The sequence below is a fragment of the Meles meles genome, chromosome 1 (assembly GCF_922984935.1).
Source record: "Meles meles chromosome 1, mMelMel3.1 paternal haplotype, whole genome shotgun sequence".
Classification (NCBI taxonomy): Eukaryota; Metazoa; Chordata; class Mammalia; order Carnivora; family Mustelidae; genus Meles; species Meles meles.
Window position 1 is genome coordinate 185,784,138 of NC_060066.1, and position 24,563 is coordinate 185,808,700.

Below are 24,563 nucleotides of genomic sequence, written 5' to 3' on the forward strand. Positions count from 1 at the left end.
TCACAAAAACCCTGTAAGGTGGGGACTATCATTATCCCCTTTTACAGATGAGGAAACTGAGACACTATACAGTTTTAGGTGTCTGTGGTCTTAGTGTCAGATTCCAAAGCCCTTTACCATTATCGCTTAAGTGAATGAAGAGGAATCTAAGAGACTGGGAGAGAGGAGATGCTGGACAGGTGGGCTTTGGAAACTCTGAATGGGGGGGTGGTATCATGAAGGAGGTCACCCCCCCCCCCACCCCCCGGAGAGAAAACCAGGCCCTAGAGACTCCAGGGCCTAAAGAAGCTGCAGTGAAGAAAAGTCAACAGAAGAAGGAGGAGGGCAGGACCGTGGGGGCCTGGGCAGGGAAGGCTTCACGGAGAGAATGGCCAAGGGCAGCTCCAGGAGCACCGAAAACACAGTGCTTCAGGGGGCACTGAAGAGGAGCTGGGCCTCACCGGCGGCCTCCAAGAAGACTGATGTCCGAGCTGGGCGGAAGCAGGGAGGAGAGAGGGAGATGAGGGAGTCTGGAGATAGGGCACAGTCAACTCCACTGTGGGGTTGGCAGTGAAGCGGTTGGCAGTGAAGCAAGAAGGAAGAGGTGGATGGGGGTGTTCCGGGGATGGTTAATCCAGGAAGGGCTTGCGTGGGTTTTCACACGTTAGAGGACTGATGGTCTGTGGAATTGGGCGAGTGGGTGGGGGCCTCTGCTCCACGGTCTGCAGGACCCAAGGCTCGCTCTCGGCGGCCTGGGCCCTGGAGGAGAGAGGACGGACCCAGGCCGGGGCTCTCCGGCTGAAGTGGCTGAGGACGGCTCAAGCGATCGGGCGCGGGCTGCGGGTCAGGGGGAAGGTGCCGGGCCCTGGAGGTCAGGCTGGAGGGGGACCTCGGACGGCCCTGCGCCTCCTCCCAGAGAAACCGGACCGCGGTCTCAGTCCTGCGCCCCGGCGGCTCCTCGGAACGCAGAGGGTGGGCGCTGGCGGCGGGAAGGAGCGGGGCGGAGCTGGGCGCAGGGCGCCGGCCGCCCACCCCCGGCCCTCCTCCCCCCCGCGCTCTCAGGTGACAGACCCCGCGGCCCCCGCCCCGTCCCGCCCCGCCGCATATTCCGGCCGCCCGGCCTGCCCGTCGGAGAGCAGCCAGCGCCGCCGCTCCCGGAGCCTCTACGGACCGGTACGAGCGTGGACCTGGGCACCCGTCCTCCGCGACCCTGCTGCCCGCCATGGCCGCCGCGGCCGCCCCCCGCAGCCTCCTGCTGCTCCTCCAGGTGCTCGGGCTCGCCCTGGCGCAGATGGTAAGTCCCGCGGCTGCCCCTGCGCGGGGGCCGGGCTGCCGGCAGTGGGGTCTGGGGTGCGGGACCCAGGAAGGCTGGTGAAGGGCTCGGCCTGTCTCCCCGCTCGTCCGGCAGGCACCCCCTACCCTGGCTGGGCGCAGCCCCGCGGCGCCCGTCCTCTCCGTGGGTGCGCACGCAGGGCGCGCCCCGGCGCCGCGAAAGGAGGCAGACGAGCCGGGGAGCCGGAGGGACCTTGTCCGCAGACGCTCGGCCCAGCCTGGGACACGCAGCGTGGCCAGGAGCTGGCGCCCGGTCCTGGCAGCCCCGAGAGCCCAGGTGGCGGGGGAGACAATGGTGCCCATTCACGGGGCTCCGGAACCTCCGCCCCGCTTCCTCTCGGGGGGCGCCGGTTCCAGCCAGACGCCGCTTGGGCCCGGCTGCTGCCCCTCCGCCTCCCTCCGGCTCTCGCGCCCCCGTCGCGCTGCCAAGGGTAGCCGGGGGGGGGGGGGGGGTGCCGAGGGTAGCCGGGGGGGGGGGGTGCCGAGGGTAGCGGGGGGGGGGGGGGTTGGCGGTGCCTAATGGGCCGGGGGCACGACGGTGCTGGGCGCGGGCTCCAGGCTGGCACTTCTCGCCCGGGAGGACGCGGGCACCTGGGGCGCGCGGGCCCCCTGCCTGGGTCGGCTGGCCCCCAAATGAGGGCAACCCAGGGGAGGACGAAGGAAAGGTGCAGGAGAGGGGTGCTCTGAGGGGAAGGGAGAACACACTTCCCTTCTCTATGTCCCCTCTCCCTGCACCTCCCCCACTTTTCTTTCGGGTTTACCCGCACTGGGGGGAGAGGGGAGGGAGGGGTACCTGTTGTTCACCTAAAAATAATAATACGAGCAACCATTGATTGGAGCCAACGTCGCTGGGCACCGCCTCGCCTGCCAGCCCTGACTCCTTGCGCCATCAGCATCTCCATCTCTTCCCCGCGCAACGGCGCGAGGGCAGCCGTGGTCCCGTGGAAGGAGGCGGGCGGCCCCAGCCCGGAGTCCCGGCTCCACCGCTTACTCTCCGCGATCATTCCTAATCTTTCTGCGCCTGTGTCCTCAACTGCAAACTGGGGCTCGTCCTAGTATCCCACCCCCACCCCCACCCCCACCCCCACCCCCGGTCTGAGCATTCCGTAACATGAATATACCTCGGGGCGCACGGTGCGGCACACAGCAGGTTCTCGGTACAAAGAAGGACGCAGCTTTTTCCCGGGGAGGCTCACGGCTGGGACGCCTGGCTCCCTGCACAGTCTGAGGGCTGCACCCCTGTGTGTGTTTTCAGAGAGGTCCGCCCGGAGAACCGGGGCCCCCGGGCCCCCCAGGGCCGCCGGGAGTGCCTGGATCTGACGGCATCGACGTGAGTCTCTAACCTGGGACGGGAGGAGGAGGGAAGCTGCGGACAAAGGGGAACTTTGTGAGCCCGGGTGTGGGGGTGGGGGTGGGGGACTGGAAGCCGCGGCGGTGGGGTCGGTGCCTGCAGATGCAGCGACCCCTGTGGTGAGTAGGCGGCGCCGGCCTGCGCCACAAGGAGCCCGTTTGTTCTTGGAAAACCTCAAACCAGCCCTGAGATGGGGAGCCCCGAGCCCGTTATAGCCGCCTGCGGACAAGGAGCTGCTGTTCCGTCTGCCCGGCGGAGCTCCCAGCGACTCCTTATCCCCCACCCCTACTCTCCAGTCTTTTTTGGGGTGGGAGACGCCTTAACCTCTCGCTCTGCCCCCTGGCACGTCCGGATGCTTCTTCAGGGTGGCTTGGAAGCCTTGGTCAGACCGCTCACCAGCCGAAGCCAGACTCCTGTCTCTCCCTTTGCATTTTTCTCCCTGATTTAGAACGAGCAGGCCTTGTTCCCTGCTCTCCCTAGCATGGGGAGGGTTAAACGCCTCATTCAGGAGGCTCCCCCAGGAGGCCAGCTCCATGTTTACCGTCTGGACCGACTTCTATTTAACCTGCTGCCCCCACCCTCCAAACACAGGGCGCTGGGTCCCCGCCAGGCTCCCTGGCTGCTGCAGGCCCTGGACGGCTTAAAGGCCTCTCTGGGGTGGACTGGGACTCCACAGGCCATGTCTATCTGCCACCATGAGTCCTTTGTCGCTGGGAGAGGACGTCCTGCCTGCCTTGGGAACAGACTGAATCGGCCCCCTTCGCAGGCCCTCTCGGTCCTTGTCCTTGCCCCATCTCTTCTTTTCCTGACCCCAATCCAAAAAAGAGGAGCTGCCCACCCAGCTCTCCTCCCCTTCATGTTTTTCTGAAAGTCCCAAATTTCTCCCACCCTTGCCCAAATCCAAGAGGCACCCACTCTCTGAGGTAACTCGGAGCCAGCAGCTCTCTCTGCAGGCCTGTCACTGGCACCTCAGCGACACCCGTGTGCCTGTAACCCACAGGCCTGGGTGCAGGTGGTCTCAATCCACCTAGGTTTGGGGGTTCTTTAGTTTTGTTCGGCTTTTGTTTTTGTTTTGAGGGAAAGGAAGGTATTAAAATTTTTAAAAATTAAAAAAAAAGAAAAGCAAGGCTGAGGGGACCCGAGCAGAAGAAAAGAGGGTGAGCAGAGCAGAATGTGGGACCAGCCAGGGCCTACATGTGTCCATTTGCCGTAGCATGAGCCACAGGGGGCTGTCTGACCAACTTGTATCTTTCAGGGTGACAAGGGACCCCCGGGGAAAGCTGGCCCTCCGGTGAGTGCTTTTTCACCTTTGGCCTTTGACCCATCCAGTTCTTGCCCTCCCCTGGTTGATATTTGGCCCACCTCTGTCTTTAAGGGACCTAAGGGAGAGCCTGGCAAAGCGGGGCCAGATGGGCCCGACGGGAAGCCTGGGATTGATGTGAGTACCTGAGTGTCGGCTAAAGCAGGTGTGGGGGGCGCCTGGGTGGCTCAGTGGCCTCTGCCTCTGCCTTCCACTCCAGGTCATGATCTCAGGGTCCTGGGATCGAGCCCCACATTGAGCTCTCAGCTCAGGAGGGAGCCTGCTTCCCTCACCACCTCTCTGCCTATCTGCCTACTTGTGATCTCTCTCTGTCAAATAAGTAAATAAAATCTTTTTAAAAATAAATAAATAAAAAAGCAGGTTTGGGCTTCACTCACTGACTTCCAGAGCCCCATTCCAGAGCCCAGAGAAGGCATCTTCCCTGCTCTTCTGTTCAGAGCAGGACAGCAGGATGGAGACTGTAAAGCTATGAGTTCCCTTCACCTTCATATGACCCGTGACCTCACGGCTGCCCCAGAAGCATGAGTCATGGGCACATGGGGGCCCAAAGAGGGGTTCTGTTCACCTGCAGCTGAATTAGTCTCACATTTCTGGCCTCCAAGTATCAGAATGAATCCTATGGGTGGAGCTGGCCTTTCCTTCCCCCTTCCCTGCCTTACTCTGCCCCCTTGCAGCCCCAGGAGCAACTCAGGAAAGGAAGATTATTGGCTGATACCACAGAATTCCCAGGGGCTCCAAGGCCATGAGCTTCTGGACATAGCCAGGACCGTTGGGACAGTCATCTGATTGAGGAATACACTTGGGTCAATCACTAAAAGATGGGAGGGAAAAGACATCCCATGAAGTGCCTTTGTCCTGCTGCCTCAAGAGGGATCACAGGGGCTATGAGCAGCCCCACGGCCTCTCCAAATTTTCCCCGCCCTGCAAAAATTAAAAAGTACATGGCCTTGAGCTTCTGGGTGGTTCAGTGGGTTAAGCCTCTGCCTTTGGCTCAGGTCATGATCTCTGGGTCCTGGGATCGAGCCCTGCATCGGGCTCTCTGCTCAGGGGGGAACCTGCTTCCGCTTCTCTCTCTGCCTGCCTCTCTGCCTACTTGTGACCTCTCTCTCTCTCTGTCAAATAAATAAATAAAATCTTAAAAAAAAAAAAAGCACATGGCCTTCCACTAGCACAATGGTTCTCACATGTATGCAGAGAGGTGAACATGATTAACCCATTCTACAGATGTGAACATTAAGGTTCAGGAAAAGTTGCCAAGGGCAGATGTCAAGAAATGGCCCACCCAGACCTACATCTAGGTCTTCCAGGCTCCTAAACTGGGAGGTGTGAAGCCTATGCAGATAAATCTTTGGGCCTTGGTTTCTCATCTTTTGAAAGAGGGTAATCGTTCTGCCTGCTTGCCTCCCAGGGTTGCTGTGGGAACTGGGGCAAGAGAAAACAAGGTGTTGAGGCCCCTTGTCCTTCATGGAGTGGGGTCAAAGGCAGCTTGGTCCCACCCAGGAGACCTCAGGCCCTGGCTTGCCCATGGTTCAGGGGTCAGGTTTGCCCTTCACTGATCTACCTTCTTCTTCCTCAGGGTCTAACTGGAGCCAAGGGGGAGCCTGGCCCCATGGGGATCCCTGGAGTCAAGGTAAGTGGCCTGCTGGGGACTTAGCTTGGGCAGTCTTAGGAAGGGGCTATAGTAAGAGGAGCGGGGACACAGGAGACCCCAGCATCTAAAACACTTCCATTGCTCTTTCAGGGCCAGCCCGGTCTCCCAGGTCCCCCTGGTCTGCCAGTGAGTGTAATCTGCAAGGGTTTCAAGAAACCCTGGGGGGGGGGGGTAGGGGGACTTGCAGAAGGAGACATGAACCCAATCTCCTTTCCTTCTGTTTCAGGGCCCTGGCTTTGCTGGACCTCCTGTAAGTCCTCCTGGATGGGGCAAGGCCCCTGGGACTCTTGGGGAAGGAAACAGAAGGGCTTTTGGGGGACTGGCCATCCAGGGGAGGGGCCAGCACACTGTGATGGTGTCAGGAATGGGCAGACGTGCCAGAGAACTCTGGGCCAGCCACACAGGGCCTGTCTGCAGGCCCTGGGATTCTCTGGCCCTTAAAGCCCGAAGCTGTCGGTCTCTCTGGGCTTGGTTGCAAAGTAAAAGTGGGGAAGGGGCTTATCTTTGTGTCAGGGTGGGCTAACCCTCCGAGGCAGTCTGGCCAGTGATGCCTCTGCTCTTAGGGGCCACCCGGACCTGTCGGCCTCCCAGGCGAGATTGGAGTCACAGGCCCCAAGGTGAGCCCCAGCCACCCCTCTGCTCACCCCGCCTCCTGCCCTTTACCTCCAAGCTGGCAAGCTGGGGAGTCTCGCCAGTAGCTCCTGGGCCTCCTTCTGGCCAGCAGAGGGGTCTTGTAGGTCTGGGGCAGAACCCCCTTGTGCTGAGTCCACTCGTCTCTAGGTCTTTAAGGGAAACCAAGGGCTGGGGCCATCCCAGATCACAGAAGGTGACCTGGAGGACAGGGTCGGCTGGACAGTAGCAGGGACCCCGGGGGTGGGGGGTGGGGGGAAGATGGGGAAGGTAGAATGGGGGAATGGCAGAGCCGGGTGGGAATATGATTTGGCCCCTTTTGCTTCCAGGGGGATCCTGGACCAGAGGGGCCATCGGGGCCCCCGGGGCCACCCGGCAAACCGGTAAGTGTCTTCAAACTTCCCACATGGGTAAGAACAAGGGTCTCTGGCACAAACCTGGGATGGAAAGATTCGGGTCAGGCTCCATCTTCATACATCTCCTCTCAGGGCCGACCTGGAACCATCCAGGGCCTGGAAGGCAGCGCAGAATTCTTGGTGAGGAGGCCGTGGGGCGGGGCTAATGGGTGGAAGGGGTGGGTCCTCTTCCGAGGTAGAGTCAGGGCGCTGGGGAGGGGCTGTAGCACAGAGGTTCAACCAAGTGGGGTGAGAGGAGGATTTGGGAGTTGGCAAGCTGGGGCAGCACTGCCCAGCTGACCTGAGCAAGCCGGTAAGCACAGAACCCGGTGGGATTTTCTTTCCAGTGTCCAACCAACTGTCCAGCGGGGGTGAAAGGCCCCCCAGGGCTGCAGGGAGTGAAGGTAAGCTACTGGCCCAAGTCTTTGTGGGGGGCAGAGCAGGTGTTGGGGAGGGGACCCCACATGGAGTTCCCTCCTTCCCTCCAGGGGCATCCTGGCAAACGTGGGGTTCTGGGAGATCCTGGCCGCCAGGGGAAGCCGGTGAGTGTGTAGGACGAGGCCCTAACAAGAGCCTTCCCTTCTTCACCCCTTCTCCTTCCCCTGTGGGTCTCTGGGTACTGAGCTTTGAGCGGAGAGGCAGGAGATCTATGTTCCAGGTCATTTTGCCCCAGGCAAATGCCCCATCTGTCACAAGGGACTACATGGGTTCTAGGGTCCTTCCTGTCTGCTTTTTCTGGGGACGGTATCTTTGGTTGTCTGTATGTTTGTCTCTCCATTTGCCTGCCTGTCTGATCACTCATTCCTGCCCCATAGGGTCCCAAAGGAGATGTGGGTGCCTCTGGAGAGCAAGGCATCCCCGGACCACCGGTAAGGAACACTTTCCCCCAGCCCTCCCCTCCCCAGCCCAGGAGATCTTAGTGGAGCCATTCCCATGGTCTGGCCTCCAACCTGTAGAAGAAACACCTATGTCCCATTGGCATGTCTCCGGGTGGGGAGAGAGCAGTTGAGGCTGTCAGAAATTGGGGGACAGGAACCAAGGCTCTCAGCCAGAAGACCCAGCCGAGGCCCTGGCTTTACCACTGTCCCCTGAGTGACCCTGGTGAGCCCCTCCCCCATCGCTGAGCCTCAGAGTCCCCTCTCTGAGATAAGGCTGCCTGCCTCCAAGGGGCATTGTGAAGATCAGGGGTGGGGATCAGAGAAGATATGATGAAGTGGGCCTTGAAATTGCCATTGCTGTCATTCTTCTGTCTGACAGGGTCCCCAGGGCATCAGGGGCTACCCGGGCATGGAGGGACCCAAAGGAGAGACGGTAAGTAAGTAGAGCGTGAAATGCAAGGGTTGTCACGACCAGTGCTCTGGCCTCTGGGGTCAAGCCCGGACTGACTGTAACCCTTTCCTCTCCCCAGGGTCCTCGTGGGTACAAAGGCATGGTGGGCTCCATTGGTGCCTCTGGGTCACCAGTAAGTACCCTCTTGCTCCTGCACACATACCTCCTCCTGCTGGAGCTCCTGGGGCTGCAAAGGGAATGTGGCTCCCCGGAGCCCATGTGATCTAAATTCGTTTGTCCTTCTTGCCAGGGTGAGGAAGGTCCACGGGGGCCACCAGGCCGAGCAGGGGAGAAGGGCGATGTGGTGAGTACTCAGCCACCCCTTGTGGAGTCAGGGGCCCTGGAGAGTACTGGGAGAGGCTCAGCTCCCCCCCACCGGCCAGGGCTCCTGTGTGAGCTGGTGCATGCATTAGCCTGTGTGTCTTTGAGGCTGCATGTGTGCAAATGTGTGCTACTCTGTGTCTGTGTGGCTGCATGAGTGTGTGTGCGAGCATTATTTTGTGTGTCGCTGCGGGTGAGTGACCAGTGTGGGGCAGGAGCCTCTGTGCTAGGGGCCTAGTCACTCCACCACCCCCCACTCCTGCAAGCCCAGCCTGTGCTGATCAAATTCAATTCGGGAGAAGCCATGGGATCCAGTTCCAGGCTCTTTGCGACCAGACAATGAAATTCCAGCGAATCAGCCATGGGGCTAATGGGATTTGGTCCACAGCCCAATTCTCTTAACTTTTTTTTTTTTAATTAATATACTTCATTCCTGAGAAGTTTTGAATTTATAGAAAAATTGAGCAGAAAGTAGCCTTTTTATTTATTATGGAACTTTTTAAACATACATAGAAGTAGAGACATATATAATGAACCTCCACATCCTTGTCTCCCCAAATTGACATTTTGCCACCACTGTTGCTCATATTTTCAAGCAAATCCCTTAGTACCATGTCATTTTATCCCTAAATCTTCTGTATGCCTCTCTTAAAAACATGGACTTTTCCTCCTATAACCCCAGTATCTTTATTATCAGACCAACAACATTATCAATGATTCCTTAATATCAGCAAATAACCAGTCTGTGTCCCGTGTTTCCCAGTTATCTCAAAAATGTCTCTTCAGGGTTCTTGTTCAAATCAAGACCCAAACAAAGTCCACACATTGTATTTAGTTGTTGTGTTTCTTCAATAAGTGGTGCTCAGAGTGCAGGTGAGGGAGGTCTCAGTGAGCACTGGATCCTTCCCCTGCACTGCCCAGCCTGGCCCAGGCCCAAGCCCATCAACTCAGCGCTGACCTTGACTCCCTCCCAGGCCTCTCTCCTCCAGCCCCTGCCAGTGTGGGCTATGCCAAGAGGGATCCTGGGACCTGGAAGTCACTCTTCTCAGCTGCTTCCCTCTCTGAACAGGCAGATGGGGGTTCAGCATCCTGAAGGTAACCTCATTTCTATCTACTTTGCAGGGCAGCCAAGGTGTTCAAGGACCCCAGGGAATAACAGGCCCAAAGGGAGCAACCGTAAGTGGCCTGGACCTACCCAGACAGAGAGCAGGGTCATCTCTGTCCAAGCTCTTAGAGGATGAGGAGCCTGGGATTCTAGACTGAACTCCTTTGCAGGCGGGCTGCTCTATGACCTTGGCAAATGTCCTCTTGCTGTGCCTTAGTTCTTTCACTTGTAAATAGGGCATGTGGTGATGTAGTAGAGGTTTAGGGAAGCTTGTGGCCATCTGGAACACCTGTCACCCACACAGAGGAAGGACTGTGGTCCATTCCCCAAAATCCTCTTCCCATTTCTGCTCCCTTCTTCCATTTGGCTGGTGGGGGTTCTCGAGATAACCAGACCCACTTCTGACCTGCAAACGGCAGCTGTCACAGAGGGATATGGCTGGGCAGCCTGACCCCAGGCATCTCCTCACTATGCGTCTCCCTTCAAATTTTCTTCTGAGCAGGGCCCTCCAGGGATCAACGGCAAGGATGGGACCCCAGGCACACCTGGCATGAAGGTAGGTGTGGAGACTGCTGGTTGGTTGGGGAGGGTCAGGGCCCCTCCCAGCTCAGGCCCTGAGTCTCATCACACTGATCCCAGAGGCTTAGGAGACTGAGATCCTCAAGTGTGTCACTGACACATCCCTCCTCACCTTTGGGCCTCAGTTTCCCTACTTGCACTTGGGTTGAAGCCATGGACTCTCTAGCTGGAGCTTTCACTTGTGCCTGTGGTTCTCTGTCTCTCCCAGGGCAGTGCAGGACAGGCGGGGCGGCCAGGAAACCAAGGTCACCAGGGCCTAGCGGTGAGTGTACGGTGGAGTACCGGGGGCTGCCCCATGGGCAACTTGCTTCTCCTCCTCCATGTTGACCACTTCCCCATGGTGGGATGAGTGTCTGATGAGGCGGAAATCCACAAACCCAGGGTCCTTGCTGTAGTCCCTTTTCCCTACCCAGCCCAGGCCTCATCACCACCTCTGTGTCCTCTGGCCTGGCTTAGGCCTCTTCATTTGGACAGTTGCTCCAGCCTTCTCCTTGACCCTTCTAGTTCTCCATGTTGGCTGCTCCCTGCTACAGCACCTTCCATGGCCCTCTTTGCCTCCAGGGGAGTCATTCCATCCAATCATCCAAGAAGTAGTTCCTGAGTCCCCAAACCACAATGCTTGTCCTCACAGCTCATCTTCACATTCAAGGATCACCGTAATCGGACCCCTACCCTTCCATCCTCATCAGCCACTGTGCCTCTGTGTCCTCTCCTTTCTCATCACGGCCTTGCCTTTTCTACCCCCACACCTTCAGGCCTTTGCAGGTGCCTCTGCCTGGAATGCCCTTCCCCATCTCTCTCTGCCTTCCACCTCCATTGCATACCTTCTGGGAGCCCAGTCCATGGGAGCCCCTCTCCCTCCCTGCTGGGGGTACTGAGGCCAAAGCCAGATATCACGCCCAGGTGCAGATCATGTTCCCATATTGCATGTGCCTGTAGCATGGGGTGCTCCTCTTCTCCCTATAGACTATGGGCTCCTGTGTACACAGAGCTCAGGGCACGGTCAAGTTTGTGATGCCATGGCTGGGCCTTCTGCTGTTTGGCTCCAACAGGCCAGGACTGAAGAAGGGAGGGAATCTGGATTGGGGGTGGGAGGTAAAGCAGCAGGTGCCTGGGGCTCCCCAGTGCCAGGGGAGAAAGTGATATCAACCTCCTTCTCCAGGGTGTGCCAGGCCAGCCCGGGACAAAAGGAGGTCCAGGAGACAAGGTAAGGTGACTCCAAGCTGGGGACAGATTTGGCTTCATATCAGAAAGGGACCCTGCAGGCAGGGTCCAGGGGTAATGGCTAAAAGACTACAAGACCCAGGCCTCACCCCAGGTTCAAAGACATGGCCTGGACACAAATCCCTCAGGCCTAACCACCTCCTTCCTGCTGCTTCCTCCCAACGCCTGTGGAGACAGGATGGCATGGACCTGACCAAGAACGCTTTCTACCCAAGTCACGTGGTTCTAGATTCTGTTTAGGGTTCAACAGGCTTCTCCAAGGTCAAGAGCTTCACTGTTTCTGCTCCCTCCCCCAGACTCACCTTAAATCTCTGTTTTCCTGCAGGGTGAGCCAGGCCAGCAGGGCCTCCCTGGATTCTCTGGTCCTCCTGGGAAGGAGGTAAGTGCCCTTCCCCTGACACAGGACACTTGCTTTGGTCACCCCCCCCCCCAGGCCTGAAGACCCTGCACTCAGCATGGGGGCCTGGGTGAGAGTGTGGGGTGAAGCCCTAGTTTTGGGGGTGATCAGGAACCTAGTCTGGGTTGTGCCACTGACCCACTGACCCAGGGACACTCCCTTTCCCTCTCTGGGTCTTTGTTTCTCTATGTACAATGCAGTGATGGTGGAGATTGCTTCTGTCCTGTATGGGCGTGATCTGTTCAGACAGCCAGGCTGACTAGGGCAAAGAATCCAGCAGAGTCATTTATTCATTCATTCCTTCATTCCTTCATTCCATAAACATTCACCAAATCCTTGCAACGTGTTAGATGCTGAGATAGTCTCCTACTCAGATAGAGCTTTCAGTTTGGTGAAAAAGATCTTAAATATATGATCACATGATGACTGACTACAACTGTGTGGGGTCCTACTGAAGGAAAATTATGGGGACCCTAAGAACAGGGGATAAGGGAGGGCTTCCCTGAGGAAGTGAGTTAGCTGAGACCCAGGTTGGGTACGGGATTAGCTTTCGAGGAACCCAGGAGGTTCCACGGGGGCAGGGCGGGGGTTCCACCAGGCCTATCGCTCACTCCCAATTTCTGTCCCCCAGGGAGAGCCAGGACCTCAAGGAGAAATCGGACCCCGAGGCATCATAGGGCAGAAGGTAACAGTGGTTCCCCCTCCCCCAGGGGCATTTGCAGCAGTCAGCTCTACTGGACGCAGGATCAATGGCTCCAGCCCATTCAATGGCTCCAGCACCTGCCTAGTCCTGCCCAGCCTAAGTGAGGCCTTCCCACAAGGGCCCCAGTCTGCTGGTCTGTGAAGTGGAGCAAGGGACCTCCATGCTGGGAGGATGGGAATGGAGGGCATCCTGGCCAGCAGGGGCTGGGGGCTGGAGAGGGGGCTGAGGAAGGGGGTGGCCCTGCTGAATGTCCTCGGGTCATCCTTTCTTTCTGTTTCAGGGTGACCAGGGTGAGAGAGGGCCTGTGGGGCAGCCAGGCCCTCAAGGACGGCAGGTTAGTGGAGGCCAGCTGTGAGGGGCAGTGGGGAGCAGGTCTGGGCACTTCATTTGATTTACTGCTCTGGATTCTTTTTTCCTCAGGGACCCAAAGGGGAGCAAGGGCCCCCCGGAATTCCAGGGCCCCAAGGCTTGCCAGGCATCAAGGGAGACAAGGTACCAAATGGGGCTGGAAAATACCTGAAAAGAGGCCCCAAGTCCTGCGAGCGGGGTGGCGGGGGGAGGGCATGGGGCTGTTTGTTAGGTACTTCCTGAGCCTCACTCCAGGGCTAGGGCAGGTCCTGCGGGGCCCTGTGGGGGTGAGGCGGAGCTGCAGAGGGGTGTGGCCAGGACCCGGGGTTTGCGGGAACCCCAGTGGACAGCTGTCCGGGGAGAGGGGAACTCAGCAAGTCCCTGACTCCCCGCTTGCTGCAGGGCTCCCCAGGGAAGACCGGACCCCGCGGCAGCGTGGTGAGTACCAGCGCCTCCCTTACCCACGTCCCAGGAGGAGTGCGGGGCAGCGGCGGACAGGGGTCCCCGGTACCCTGACTCGCTGTGCTTCCTTTACAGGGCGACCCGGGGGTGGCCGGCCTCCGGGGAGAGAAAGGCGAGAAGGTGAGCGGGCTGCGCCAGGGTGGCTGGCGGGACGGGGGCAGGGGGCGGGCCCCAGGGCTTCCTCGGTTCCTGACCGAGCTGCCTTGTACCTGCAGGGCGAGTCTGGCGAGCCGGGGCCCAAGGGACAGGTGAGTCCAGCCCCTGTCCCGCCTCCTCTCCTTACCCCCCCCGCCCCCCCCGCGCCGTCCCCTACCAGCTCCCCTCCCCGCCACCCCCCACTCACCCGCACCGGCAAGTCTTATCCCCGCTTTGCACCGCTCCCCCCTTCCGCAGCAAGGAGTCCGCGGAGAACCCGGCTATCCGGGCCCCAGCGGGGATGCGGGCGCCCCGGGGGCGCAGGGCTACCCCGGGCCCCCCGGCCCTCGAGGACTGGTTGGAGACCGAGGTCTGCCCGGACTGCCCGGGAGACAGGGAGTGGCGGTGAGTGGGCCCGGCCGAGCGGGGAGCCCGCGGGGAAATCCCTTTGCGGGTGCTGCTGATTCCCCAAAGGCGGGGAGTTCCTGGAGCCAGCTGGCTTCCCCGAGGCCCGTTCCAGGCCCCACAACGGGCAGGCTGGGGGTGGGTGGGGCAGGAGGGATTTCAGTCCGATGCTGAATGGACTTCCGCTGGGAGAATGGGGGGCAAGCCAGGGGCTTCTTTCTGGAAGGCCTTGTCCGCCTGCAGGGTCGAGATGCCAGTGACCAGCACATCGTGACTGTGATGATGAAGATGATGCAAGGTGAGAGCCGGGTGGCAACCCCTCCTCTTCCCAATCCAAGTCCGCCGCGCCGTGCCACCCTTCAGCAGCTTCTCCCAGTGGCCTTGCTCAAGGGGCTGCAGGCCCGGGTACTCATTCCAGCTCTGCTTTGGGGAGGCCGGGAGCCTCTGTACATCTCTGTCCTCCCTGGATCTTTCCGCAGACCAAGGAGGAAGGGGAGATGAAACACACTGCTTTTGCCTCTGCACATCCAGGGGCTGGGCCTAGGGACGCTCTGTTTCACTGAGCTGACCCCCAGGCCACAGACCTCTCATCTCCCTCCCCTCCTCCAGAGCAACTGGCAGAGGTCGCTGTGAGTGCCAAGCGGGAGGCCCTGGGTGCAGTCGGAATGGTGGGTCCTCCAGGACCCCCTGGGCCTCCTGGGTATCCAGGCAAGCAGGGACCCCATGGGCACCCTGGCCCTCGGGGTGTCCCTGGCATCGTGGGAGCCGTGGGTCAGATTGGCAACACAGGGCCCAAGGGTGAGTGCTGTTCTGTGGTGTGAGTGGGGGCTGGGCCGTGTGGACTTGGCCAAGGCCGGGTTGGGTTATGGGTTATGGGTATGTGGACTGATGGCTCAGCCTCTTTTCTCTTTCATCATCCCCCCTCTCAGGATGAGGTACACTTTCCCCCATTCCCACATTAAAGTTTTCCAGAAGTCCTATGTGACTCCTGGGCTTGCTTTCTCAGTAGCAAATTAATGGAAATGAATGTATTAATTTTATAACTTGGGGTTTTTTTGGGGGGGTTGTTATAGATTTGCTTAGTGGTGCCCCATAAACATCTTTCTGTGCCTCTGGAAGCCCAGAGGCAGGTCAGCAATGTAGTAAAGCAAGCAAACTCGAGTCACAAGACAGCTGTCTGTCTAGACTCTACTACTTTGTCCTTGTAGACTTGGACAACTTACCTGATAATCTCCCTGGACCTTAGATTTATCATCTGTAAAATGGGGGATTTAATAACAACCACCTCATAGCACTGGCCTGAGGATTACATGTGGGGGTAATTTATGTAGAGTTGGCACAGAGTAAATGCTATGGTTATTATTAGATGCTTTTCCTGTAATGAACTTGATTGGCTGTCGCCTTCCATCCTGCCTGGACCTTCCTTTTTTTAACCAGTTCTGCAGACATTTCCAACTTTCCCCTAGTATAAACTAGAACAAACCGGCAATAATTGCTGTATGAAATTGAAATGAAATAGCAACCAAAGTAGAAAAAAACATTCTCCAGTTCTGAAAAATGACGGCTTCTTTCTCTACAGGAAAACGTGGAGAGAAGGGTGACCAGGGAGAGATGGGACGCGGGCACCCAGGGATGCCAGGGCCCCCGGGGATCCCAGGTAAGATTTGACCCTGCCTAGCAGCCCTGACCCTCAGCTCTGATTCCTGACCTGCAGACACCTGGGTCTCTGCCATGGAGGCCTCCTGCTTGGCCATCTCAGTCTGAAGCCTCCAGCTTTGATGCCCCTTTGAGGCACCCAGGAGCTCTGGGTGGGGTCTGGCTGGGAACTGGACTACTGAGATGCTGAGGAATTCCTGGCTTGCACCAAAATCTGCTTCATGGAGGAAAATGAGGAGGCATTTGCTCCCCAAACTCACTGAATGGGAGTTAGGAGTGATGGACAATGTCATGTAACTCTCAGACCCTGTGTCTAGGCCTCCATCTCGATCTCATCCGGCCCCCACCTCCCTGAAAAACGGGACTTGGAATCCTATGGCTGAGACAGGAGAAGGCCCTGATGTCTTGGTCTTCTCCCTTTCACAGGACTCCCTGGCCGGCCCGGCCAGGCAATCAACGGCAAGGATGGAGCTCGAGGGTCCCCAGGGGCCGCGGGAGAAGCAGGCCGGCCAGGCCTGCCAGGCCCCGTGGGGCTGCCAGGCTTCTGTGAGCCTGCAGCCTGCCTTGGAGCCTCAGCCTATGCCTCCGCACGCCTCATGGAGCCTGGATCCATCAAAGGGCCATGAGCGCGAGGCCAGGATAGAGCCTGGCGGGCATCCTGGGGGGAAAGGGCTGGGTTCCCTCTGGGTGGACATGCATTCCAGCCTCAGACCAGGAAGCCAGCCTCCCCAGGACCTTCCTCTTGCACCCTGGAGTTCTGAGAAAAAGGAAATTCTAAAATGTGGGGGAAGGGAAGGGAGGGCATTGGAATGAGAAGGTGAAGCCAACACACAGGGCAAGTGTCACTGGAGAGTCCCAGCTCCAAAGAGATGGATGGCTTTCCTTCCCAGAGCCCAACTCAGAAGTTACCAAAACCAACATCTCCTTAATCTTGCCATCCTCCAGTGGCCATCCTCTTTGGGGTGGGTGTACTGAGGTCTCTGACGGTCCCTGAACCCACCTCCTTCCCCTGGACTTGCTGGGTGACTGCTGGTGGGTGACTACCCAGAGGTGGCTGTCTTGAAGCCAGCCCCACTACTTCCTCCCTGCCTCCCTCCCATCTGAGTATTTAAACACCCATCCCCCTTCTCTTCCTGGCATGACCCCCTCCCACCCACCCACCCTGAGATCCATCCCGGCCTTTCTGTAAATAAAAACCCCTGACTTGGGTACAAACTAGGCTGGGAGTTGCTGGGCTTCAATCCTGGTGGTCCCAGGGTGGTGGGCTGTCACTGGGCCATCACTGTCTGGGCCGGATGGTCAGGGTCTCCTCAAGGGGAGGCATGCACCTTCCTCTGGGCACACCCTGAATTGTGAGCATGAGGACGGCATGCTGCCTTTGAGAAAGGTCTGTGGGAAGGAACTGGGCTGGAGTCAGGATGTGACCTGCTGTGTAACTTTGGGCAGATCCCTTCGCAGGGGTATGGCTACGGCAGGGACTCAGTCGTGTCCCAGTAGGACACACCTGGGGTCTTGCCAGAGCCCAACACTCAGAAGGTCCTCCTGAGAGCCAGCATGCACCATACGCTGGCCCTGGGGAAGAGCTGGTCATGCAAGACTGAAGACTTGGTTTTTGCCTTCAGGGGCTCCCAGGTCTGTGGGACCTGGATGATGAGAGCAGAAGTGACATGCATTCACGCCACTCTCGCTCGGGACATCTGGGGAGACTGGCTCAGATCTGATGGGTACCCCTGCACACACTCCCAGCCTCATAGCTTTGTAGGCCAGCAAAGCTGCTCGGAGCAGCAGGAGGGGCAGGTAAGGACAGGACGGGCACCTCGGACTCATGCAAGGATGGGAACTTTTCATATTCAGGGAGTAACCAACCCTCATGCTCCTATTACTGATTGGGGCATTTGTTCCCAAAGGAAGCATTCTGCAGGCCTCAGCCCCTCCTGAAGGCATAGGATTCCAGTCTAAGATCCAACCATTTGATGGAGTCCGTGCCTCACCCTAAACTTGGCACTAGGTCCCCACCCAAGCTGGGACACCCTTCTCCGACCAGCAGGGCAAAGAACTCCTCTCACTAGCCCACCCCCAGTTGTCCCACCCCTGCCCCCCACACCCACAACCACACAAACACATGTGACATCTCAGTCCCCTTATCCCAACTGAGGGACAAACAGGAAAGATAAGCTGAGGCAGCCCCGCAGGCCAGAGGTGGCTTCAGCCTCAATGCTTGGAGAAATCCTGTATCACAGCATCCCAGCCCGCCCCCCACCGCCCCCAGGAGGCCCCACTTCCACAGTGGCTACTGGAGCAGGCTCAGGGGAGGAAGGGAAGAGGGTGGGAGCGCAGGGAGGCAATCTGTACCTGGTGGGGAGGAGGGACCCCTTCCTAGGTGGAGTCACGTCGGGGAAGCCTTGAGCTTAGCCAGTGTACGCCTTGAGATGTCCTCAAGTACTGGCCCTGGGCTTTCCGTGGGTTTCTCTGCAACTTTCCAGAAATCAGGTCCACTGGAGGATTTCAGTTACCACTGGAGGATTTGATTTTGAATCTTAGGCAGAGTTACACCTCATTTCTATGACTCAGGCATCTAAAAGGACTGAAAGGGGGCTGATGATTCCTAGGCACCAGTGCCCGATAACCTTTCTAAGACTTCCTGGAGGCTGAATTTCACCAAGGAAAATTCCATGTCCTTAGTCTGATGCACAAGACTCTCCTAAGCCTCTCTGACCTCATGTCTACACTGCACTCCAGCCATGCCAGCGCCCAGGCGGCTCCTCACACAGGTTGCACCCCTGCTGGGATTGCTTTTCCCCACCATCTCATCCCCGCCAGTGTCCTCACTGCAGGTCTTTACTCTGGAGTGACCTTCTCTCATCCCCACCCTGATATCCCAGATTCCCTTCCCTGGCTTTATTTTCTCCCCTTTGTACTTGTCACTATTCAACAACATCATGTAAGCTCCATAGGGCAGCAACTTTTGTCCCTCGTTTGCTGCTCCATTCCCCAGCACCTAAAACACTGCCTGGTGTGAGGATCTAATCACATGATGACTACAGCAGGGAACCATGTATGGTATAATTAAAACTTGCTAAGAACTTAAGGGTAAACACACACACACACACACCCCTACACACACAAAGAAAAAGCACCTGAAAAGAAAAGTTTCAAAACTGAAACCAAAACCAAACAAAAAAGATGCCTGGCACATAGCAAGCGTTCAATACATAGGAAGGAAGACCCCCACCCATCAGCACACCAGGAAGGAATTTGGTCTCAGCTTGTGTGGGGCTGAGGCATGTTCCAAGATGGAACTTCTTTCACCATCAAGAAGGAATCTCCCCAACTGAACCAAGAGACAAAGTCTAGTGTAACAAAAATGAAGTAGGAACTCAACTCCCCTGTTTGCAATTAGGAAAAGAGGGATTCAGGACACCTAACGGGGCCTTGCATCAAGTCAGCCCAGTTCCCTCCAAAGGTTCAGCGGCTTCTCCTCCATCATGTAGCCTCTGAGGACTCAAGGTCCCAAACTTGCCCCTGGCAGAGCTCCAGGAGCCTGGAAGTTGGGATTTTGTTTCAAGTAACTTAGTCATTAATCTTCCAACCCAAATGGCCAGCCTCCAACCCACACTGCTAAAATCAACAGTGACCAGGGCTTTCAGCCAGAGCTTTGGTGTTTTACTGACACACACGGTCTCGAGGTGGCTGCTGGGTATTTTGGCACTTTCTGAAGTGGCCATCGATCTGGTGGAATCTGGTGGGCTCAGAAGCAGACGAGGTCCTCTGCCGGTAAAGCACTGCATGAGAACAGCAGGGCAGCAGAGAGGCTGTGCTTAACCAGAGGCTATGCGTAAGTATCTGGAGAAGCGCAGAGATATTCCCAGGATAAATGGTGACCTTGTTTCTCACCCACAGGACAAGAACCCACACAGCCAGTTGCTTTGGTTTCTGGGCCTGTCATGTTGCCCATGAGGTCACAAAGTCTAGTGGGTCTAGCTCTAGGTGGATGAGGAGAAATCTGTCCTATGCCCCTTTGCCTACCCTATCTGATAAAGATCTCAAATGCAACCTGTCCCAAACCGAAGACTTTCCCCTGCCACCAAACCGCCTCTTCACCGTACCCTATCTCAGTAACTAGTTCTACCATCTACCGGGTGCCCAGACCTGAAACCTGGGTCATCTTTAACTCCTTTGGCTTTCACCCCATCACTAATTCATCACCAACCAGGTCGATCTTTCCTTTTTTTTTTTTTTTTTTAAATATTTTATTTATTTGACAGAGAGAAATCACAACTAGGCAGAGAGGCAGGCAGAGAGAGAGGAGGAAGCAGGCTCCCCGCGGAGCAGAGAGCCCGATGTGGGGCTCGATCCCAGGACCCTGGGATCATGACCTGAGCCGAAGGCAGAGGCTTCAACCCACTGAGCCACCCAGGCACCCCTCGATCTCTCCTTTTCACTCATTTGTTCAGCAAATATCCCTTCATTCCACAAATACTCCTGTCTCCCCAGCTTGAACGTAAGCTCTATGAAGACAGGGTGTTTTTGTCTGTTTTGCTCATTGCTGGATTGCTGTATCCTCTAGGCCTTCAACAATATACAGTATTTAGCAGGAACTTAATACCTATTAAATGAGTATTATTCGGGAAAATATCTGCTTTATTATGGCACACATACCCCTTGGGCCTGGCCCATCTTCCTCTGCAGGCTCATTTCGCCTAACTTCTTGCAATTCCTAAAATGCCCACGTTCTGACGTTTTTACACCTGCTGTCCCCTGGAATTCCACCCTTCTTCAGTGGATTCCTACTCCTCTTTCAAAACTTGGATCATGTCCTTTGGTGATCCTCTCCTCCTTCCCAACTGCCAGCTCGGTTAGGCACCTTTGTTATTTTGTTACTTGTGCTTATTTGCATCATACCAATTACTGTTATTATTAACAGTAACTATTACTATTAACCACTTACTGAGCTTTAATGATCAGATATCCTGCTAAGCACCCTGCCAACGTGATCTCATTCTGCCCTCACAGCAACCCTGTGACACAGGTGTTATCCCCACTCATCATGTTAAAAAATACAGTAACAACAACAAAAAAATACAGTAACTCTCTCGACCCCACTTCTACCTGGAGCTACCATCGCATAGTTTTGCTCTCTTTTATGGGAACAGAGTGTTGTCTGATTTGGCTACTAGCTTACAACACTGTCCTTCTCAGACTGCTTTGCTGACTTCTCATCTCCCCCATACACGAAGGTCAGAAGGCTACATGGCTTGTCCTTGGACTCTTGTTCTCCCACTCCTCTAGTGATCTCCTTCAGTTTCATAGCTTTAAATTCCATCCCTACATCCCTGACCCAGACTTCACCTCTTAAATCAATCCATTTCTCCAAGTGCCTCTTCAACATCTCTCCTGAGAAGTCTGGTAGGCAAATCAAACTTAAGCCGCCCACCGTCCACCGTGTGAGTCCCCACCTGCCCCTCCAGAATGCCCATCTCCTTCCTCCTTCCCCATCTGTTACTAGCAATTCTGTGCTTTCAGTTACTGAGGCTAAGTACACTGGAATCATCCTCTATTTTTTTTTTCTCATGCTCCGTATCTGCTCCATCAGCAAATCCTGTTGGCTCAGCCTTGAAGATACCTTTACAAAAAAATCTTTAAAACATTTTAAAATAAATTCTTAAAAAAAATAATTGCAACTTCTACTCCCCACACATATGTACACCTGTAAAGGCTCTCCTTTTTCTCCCAAATATGTATCACTGTTTAATATCTATTTTATACATATTCTATTGCCTATCTCCTCCACACTAGAATGTAAACTCCATGAGGGAGCAATTCTATCATCTATTTACTAGCATATCCCCCCGCACCGAGAGAACACACCTTGGTACAGAGCAGGGACTCGGTATTTGCTAAGTAACATGTGGAGAACTGAAGGCTCAGTCGTGTTTTCTTTGCATAGCACCTAGGACAGAACGTAAGGCTCTCAGGTAGTACTTAGTAAGCTTCCTGCTAGCGATGAGAAAACACTCAAAACAGTCAAAGCAACATAGTGCATATATGTGCAGAAGAATCCAAAGGACTGATGAAGAAGACCAAGCAGAAAAGGCTTCCTCGGGGAGAGAATGCCACACGAAGGATTAAGAATGACAGTGAGACTACAAAGGCCAAGGGCAAGCTGGCACCATCAGTGGAACTAAAATTATTGACTTAATCCTAGGAACTCTATTCCTATCCTAAACAGAGGTAAGGTTTACTAGAAGCTCTCAGACTTCTGCAAGGGCCAAGTTAGACAAAAGCAGCTTATACTCCACCTTAGTGGAGACTCTACCTTCAATTCGGAGATCAACACGCTGAGGTTGTGCCATTTTACCCAAGGCCTGGATCTGCTTCGTCCTGCCCCTGCATATCCATCCCAGCGAGTGTCAGGGTACAGAAGGTCTCCTACTTCCTTGGCTGGCCTCTCTCCTCCTGCCCCTGATTGGTCAATACCTTGGGAACCCACCGGTACTGTCCGCCATCCCTATGCCTGTGCCATCTGTAAACTGGAGGGGACTAAGTCAAAATAATCACCTATTAACTAGCTAGTGATGGCTGCCCCAGGTAAAGGAGCCCAAGGAGGCAGGTGGAGCAGACCAGACAGGCCCAGGACCATCTGAGCTAACAGAAATGGAGGAGGGGTTCCAGACAAAGCTTCTGAGAACCAGCGGCACTCTGGAGCGGAGCAGGAGGAAGGCACTGAGAAGGACGGGAGCGGCTGAGGCACGGGTGGCGCTGACGTCACTCAGCGGTGGGGCTACTGCTTCCTACTCTTCATGACTAGCCCTCAGCTCTTCCAGGGTAATAAACATACATCTAGATCACAAATGACACACAATTTTGTCAAATCAAAGACAAAGTCCATCAATCTGCATTGGCAATTTTTAATGTTTCACTTGTGCAGAACTGAAATTTGTATTTAAAGGCACAGAAGGAAGGAAAGGCAGTTATCACAGCGTGAATTCATGAATAAAGGATGCTGGATAAAAGCAAAAGACTGCTCCTCTTTAGCCTTAGGAAAATAAATAATGCAGTACTAAACTAGACCTTTATTTTTATTGTATTTCCATGTAAAGACATTACCTAGTATGAGCTGAGTAAAAGACTTTCTGGCCAGATACCAAAGGTGCAGTTGATTTCACTTTGGAATAAACACCCAGAAGGGAAACACTACCAGAGAGTGGGAGCTCTAGGCAAAGTCAGTTCTCACTCAAAAAATGGACAGAAATTTGAAGCAGTCAAACACACAGCTCTGAAAACTGGAAATCTTTCATGATATTTGTTTTGAAAATAAAAATTAGCTGCATATCAAGAACTGTAATTTTCAAAAATGGAATCAGGCCTGATTAAATAGTACTTATGACCTCCTGATAAAAATTACAAAAATAAAAACTAAATCTCTTCTGTCCTTGAAAGAGATATAAAACTATATTTTTTCCTGAAATACCTTAAGAGAATCACCAGTATTTCACCCTTATGTCTCTTAACATTTCCTTTCTTCTTCTTTCCACATTCTGGCACTTTAAAAATAGCAAAACCTGTTCAATACGGCAATTTCTGCTAAGTGAAAGGATGTACTGTTTTTGAATAAAAGAGTATAAATGAGGAAAAAGCTGAAGGTTCTGAAAAATACTAGTTTACCCCTAACAGGATCATATCCACCATGTAGAAAGAAAGATAAAGACTGGTATTTTCCTAAAAACAAAAACAAAACCCAGTGATTTAAAACATTCTAAACATATTTTATAATTTAAAAGCAGTATTAGAAGCTCCTGATCAGTGTGAAGCCAGAGAGGGAACCGAGAAATTTGGTAGAACAGTAGAATGTATTCCTCACTGCTTTCATTTAATTAACACCAGCCTTACCGATTATTTTCTTCCTTATTTAAAACATTGATTGGCCACGTTAGATCACAATAGCATGAAAGCAAAAATAAATCTCAACTTAAGTATGAGCACAATGATTTGGGACCCCTGTCTCTGCCTCACACAGAGGACGCTGAGGGGTTGTTCCTCTTTTAAACATACGCCCCCGAACACATTATATGCAGATTCCATATAAGTGTGAAAATAAAACAAGTCTTGTATTTTCTCAAGTAATTTTAAAAGTCGATGGTAAATTAGATGCTAGAGATAAAACCATGCCTTTTAAAAACATTAAGCCTCAAAATTTCATCTGGTGTTTTTTTTTAAGAAATGGATTATTAAAATCATTTTTTGACATGAGATATTAAATGTATTTAAATCTGGGTTTTTCTGTACTTAATAGTTTTCCTTTTAAAAAAAAAGTTTAAAAACATCAAGAGCTGGAACATGCTGCCAGGACAGAAATAATCAGAAATGTCTTCAGCCGTAGACCCTGGGTACCTCAGTCTTGTTTTGAGTTTTCCAAAGCTTGAAGCCTCTCCAGTAGCGGAGGGTGAGAGTAATGCCACATTGAAAACAGCCAGTCCGAAACAGGGAATCCCAAGTTATCTTTGTTTAGTTTGATTAAAGCAGAATATAAGTCTTTAGCTTTCCCAAGTTTCTTGGCAAATGCATCAGCTTGAAACTCAAATCTGCGGCTTAGGACGGTTAGGCAGAACGAGAGAACCTAAAACAGTAAACAGAAGGGTTTTAAGCACTGCCCCCGACGGCTGCATGAGCAAGGCTGCAGGGGAGGTCAGCTCAGGATAAGCAGAGCAGCAGGCGCAAAGAAAGATCACTCCTGTTTAGGGACGCTGAGCTCCCCCCCCCCACACAAGCGAACAGACCAGTAACAGATATATATCCCAATGAATGTGATTCTGACAGACAAAAACATGAATTTTTAAGAATCTGCCATGTGCCAGCCACTGAGGGAGGCACTGTACACATTCCCCAACAATCCCACATGGGATTACTCTTACTGCTGTTTCACAAACGAGGAAGGTGACATTCAGAGGAGTGAAGTAACTTAGTGGAAGTCACAGAGCTAGAAGGTGCTGGCACGGAGAGTCTCGGTGGCTCCACCGACCACGCACATGCCTTCCTCAGTGTCAGCATTAAGTCGTGGTGATTTCCATTTAGACTCTTTCTTTCTCCATGAATACGTATTTTTGCTCACTAATTCCACATAAGAGGCTACAGTCTCTAATGACAACCTCAAAATTGAATTTTCTACAGTGTCCTGAGCTATGGCAGCATTGCCAGAATATGTATCCAGTCATTGAAGACGAATGACCATTACAAAGGAGT

The 24,563-nt window shown here is 54.5% G+C and overlaps 2 protein-coding genes across 5 annotated transcripts in view; one reads left to right on the plus strand and one right to left on the minus strand.

Moving 5' to 3' along the window:
* The first annotated feature begins 857 nt into the window (after positions 1-857).
* COL9A2 (collagen type IX alpha 2 chain) lies at positions 858-16,472 on the plus strand. The gene is made up of 33 exons (XM_045990598.1): positions 858-951; positions 1,042-1,273; positions 2,567-2,641; positions 3,918-3,953; positions 4,038-4,100; positions 5,560-5,613; positions 5,725-5,760; positions 5,861-5,884; positions 6,198-6,251; positions 6,594-6,647; positions 6,753-6,800; positions 7,007-7,063; positions 7,148-7,201; positions 7,475-7,528; positions 7,917-7,970; positions 8,068-8,121; positions 8,239-8,292; positions 9,432-9,485; positions 9,917-9,970; positions 10,202-10,255; positions 11,156-11,200; positions 11,543-11,596; positions 12,246-12,299; positions 12,598-12,651; positions 12,738-12,809; positions 13,068-13,103; positions 13,203-13,247; positions 13,343-13,375; positions 13,521-13,667; positions 13,911-13,965; positions 14,277-14,465; positions 15,247-15,324; positions 15,750-16,472. The coding sequence occupies exons 2-33, from the start codon at positions 1,202-1,204 to the stop codon at positions 15,947-15,949; spliced, it is 2,067 nt and encodes a 688-aa protein (XP_045846554.1). The 5' UTR covers positions 858-951; positions 1,042-1,201; the 3' UTR covers positions 15,950-16,472.
* A 5,745-nt stretch (positions 16,473-22,217) lies between these two features.
* The window catches only part of ZMPSTE24 (zinc metallopeptidase STE24), a 46,167-nt gene continuing 43,821 nt past the window's right edge, over positions 22,218-24,563 (minus strand). For all 4 annotated transcript variants that reach the window (XM_045978583.1, XM_045978580.1, XM_045978573.1 and 1 more), the window contains one exon: positions 22,218-23,940. In XM_045978583.1, the coding sequence (XP_045834539.1) occupies positions 23,716-23,940 (225 nt within the window). In that variant the 3' untranslated portion in view covers positions 22,218-23,715. The remainder of the gene's footprint in view (positions 23,941-24,563) is intronic.

Bases quoted from the DNA above. Each gene is read 5' to 3' on its own strand.
- COL9A2 (XM_045990598.1), top strand. From the start codon at position 1,202: ATGGCCGCCGCGGCCGCCCCCCGCAGCCTCCTGCTGCTCCTCCAGGTG. The intron at 13,376-13,520 runs GTGAGTCCAGCC...CCCCTTCCGCAG, and splicing joins AGCCGGGGCCCAAGGGACAG to CAAGGAGTCCGCGGAGAACC. The intron at 13,668-13,910 runs GTGAGTGGGCCC...GTCCGCCTGCAG, and splicing joins CCGGGAGACAGGGAGTGGCG to GGTCGAGATGCCAGTGACCA.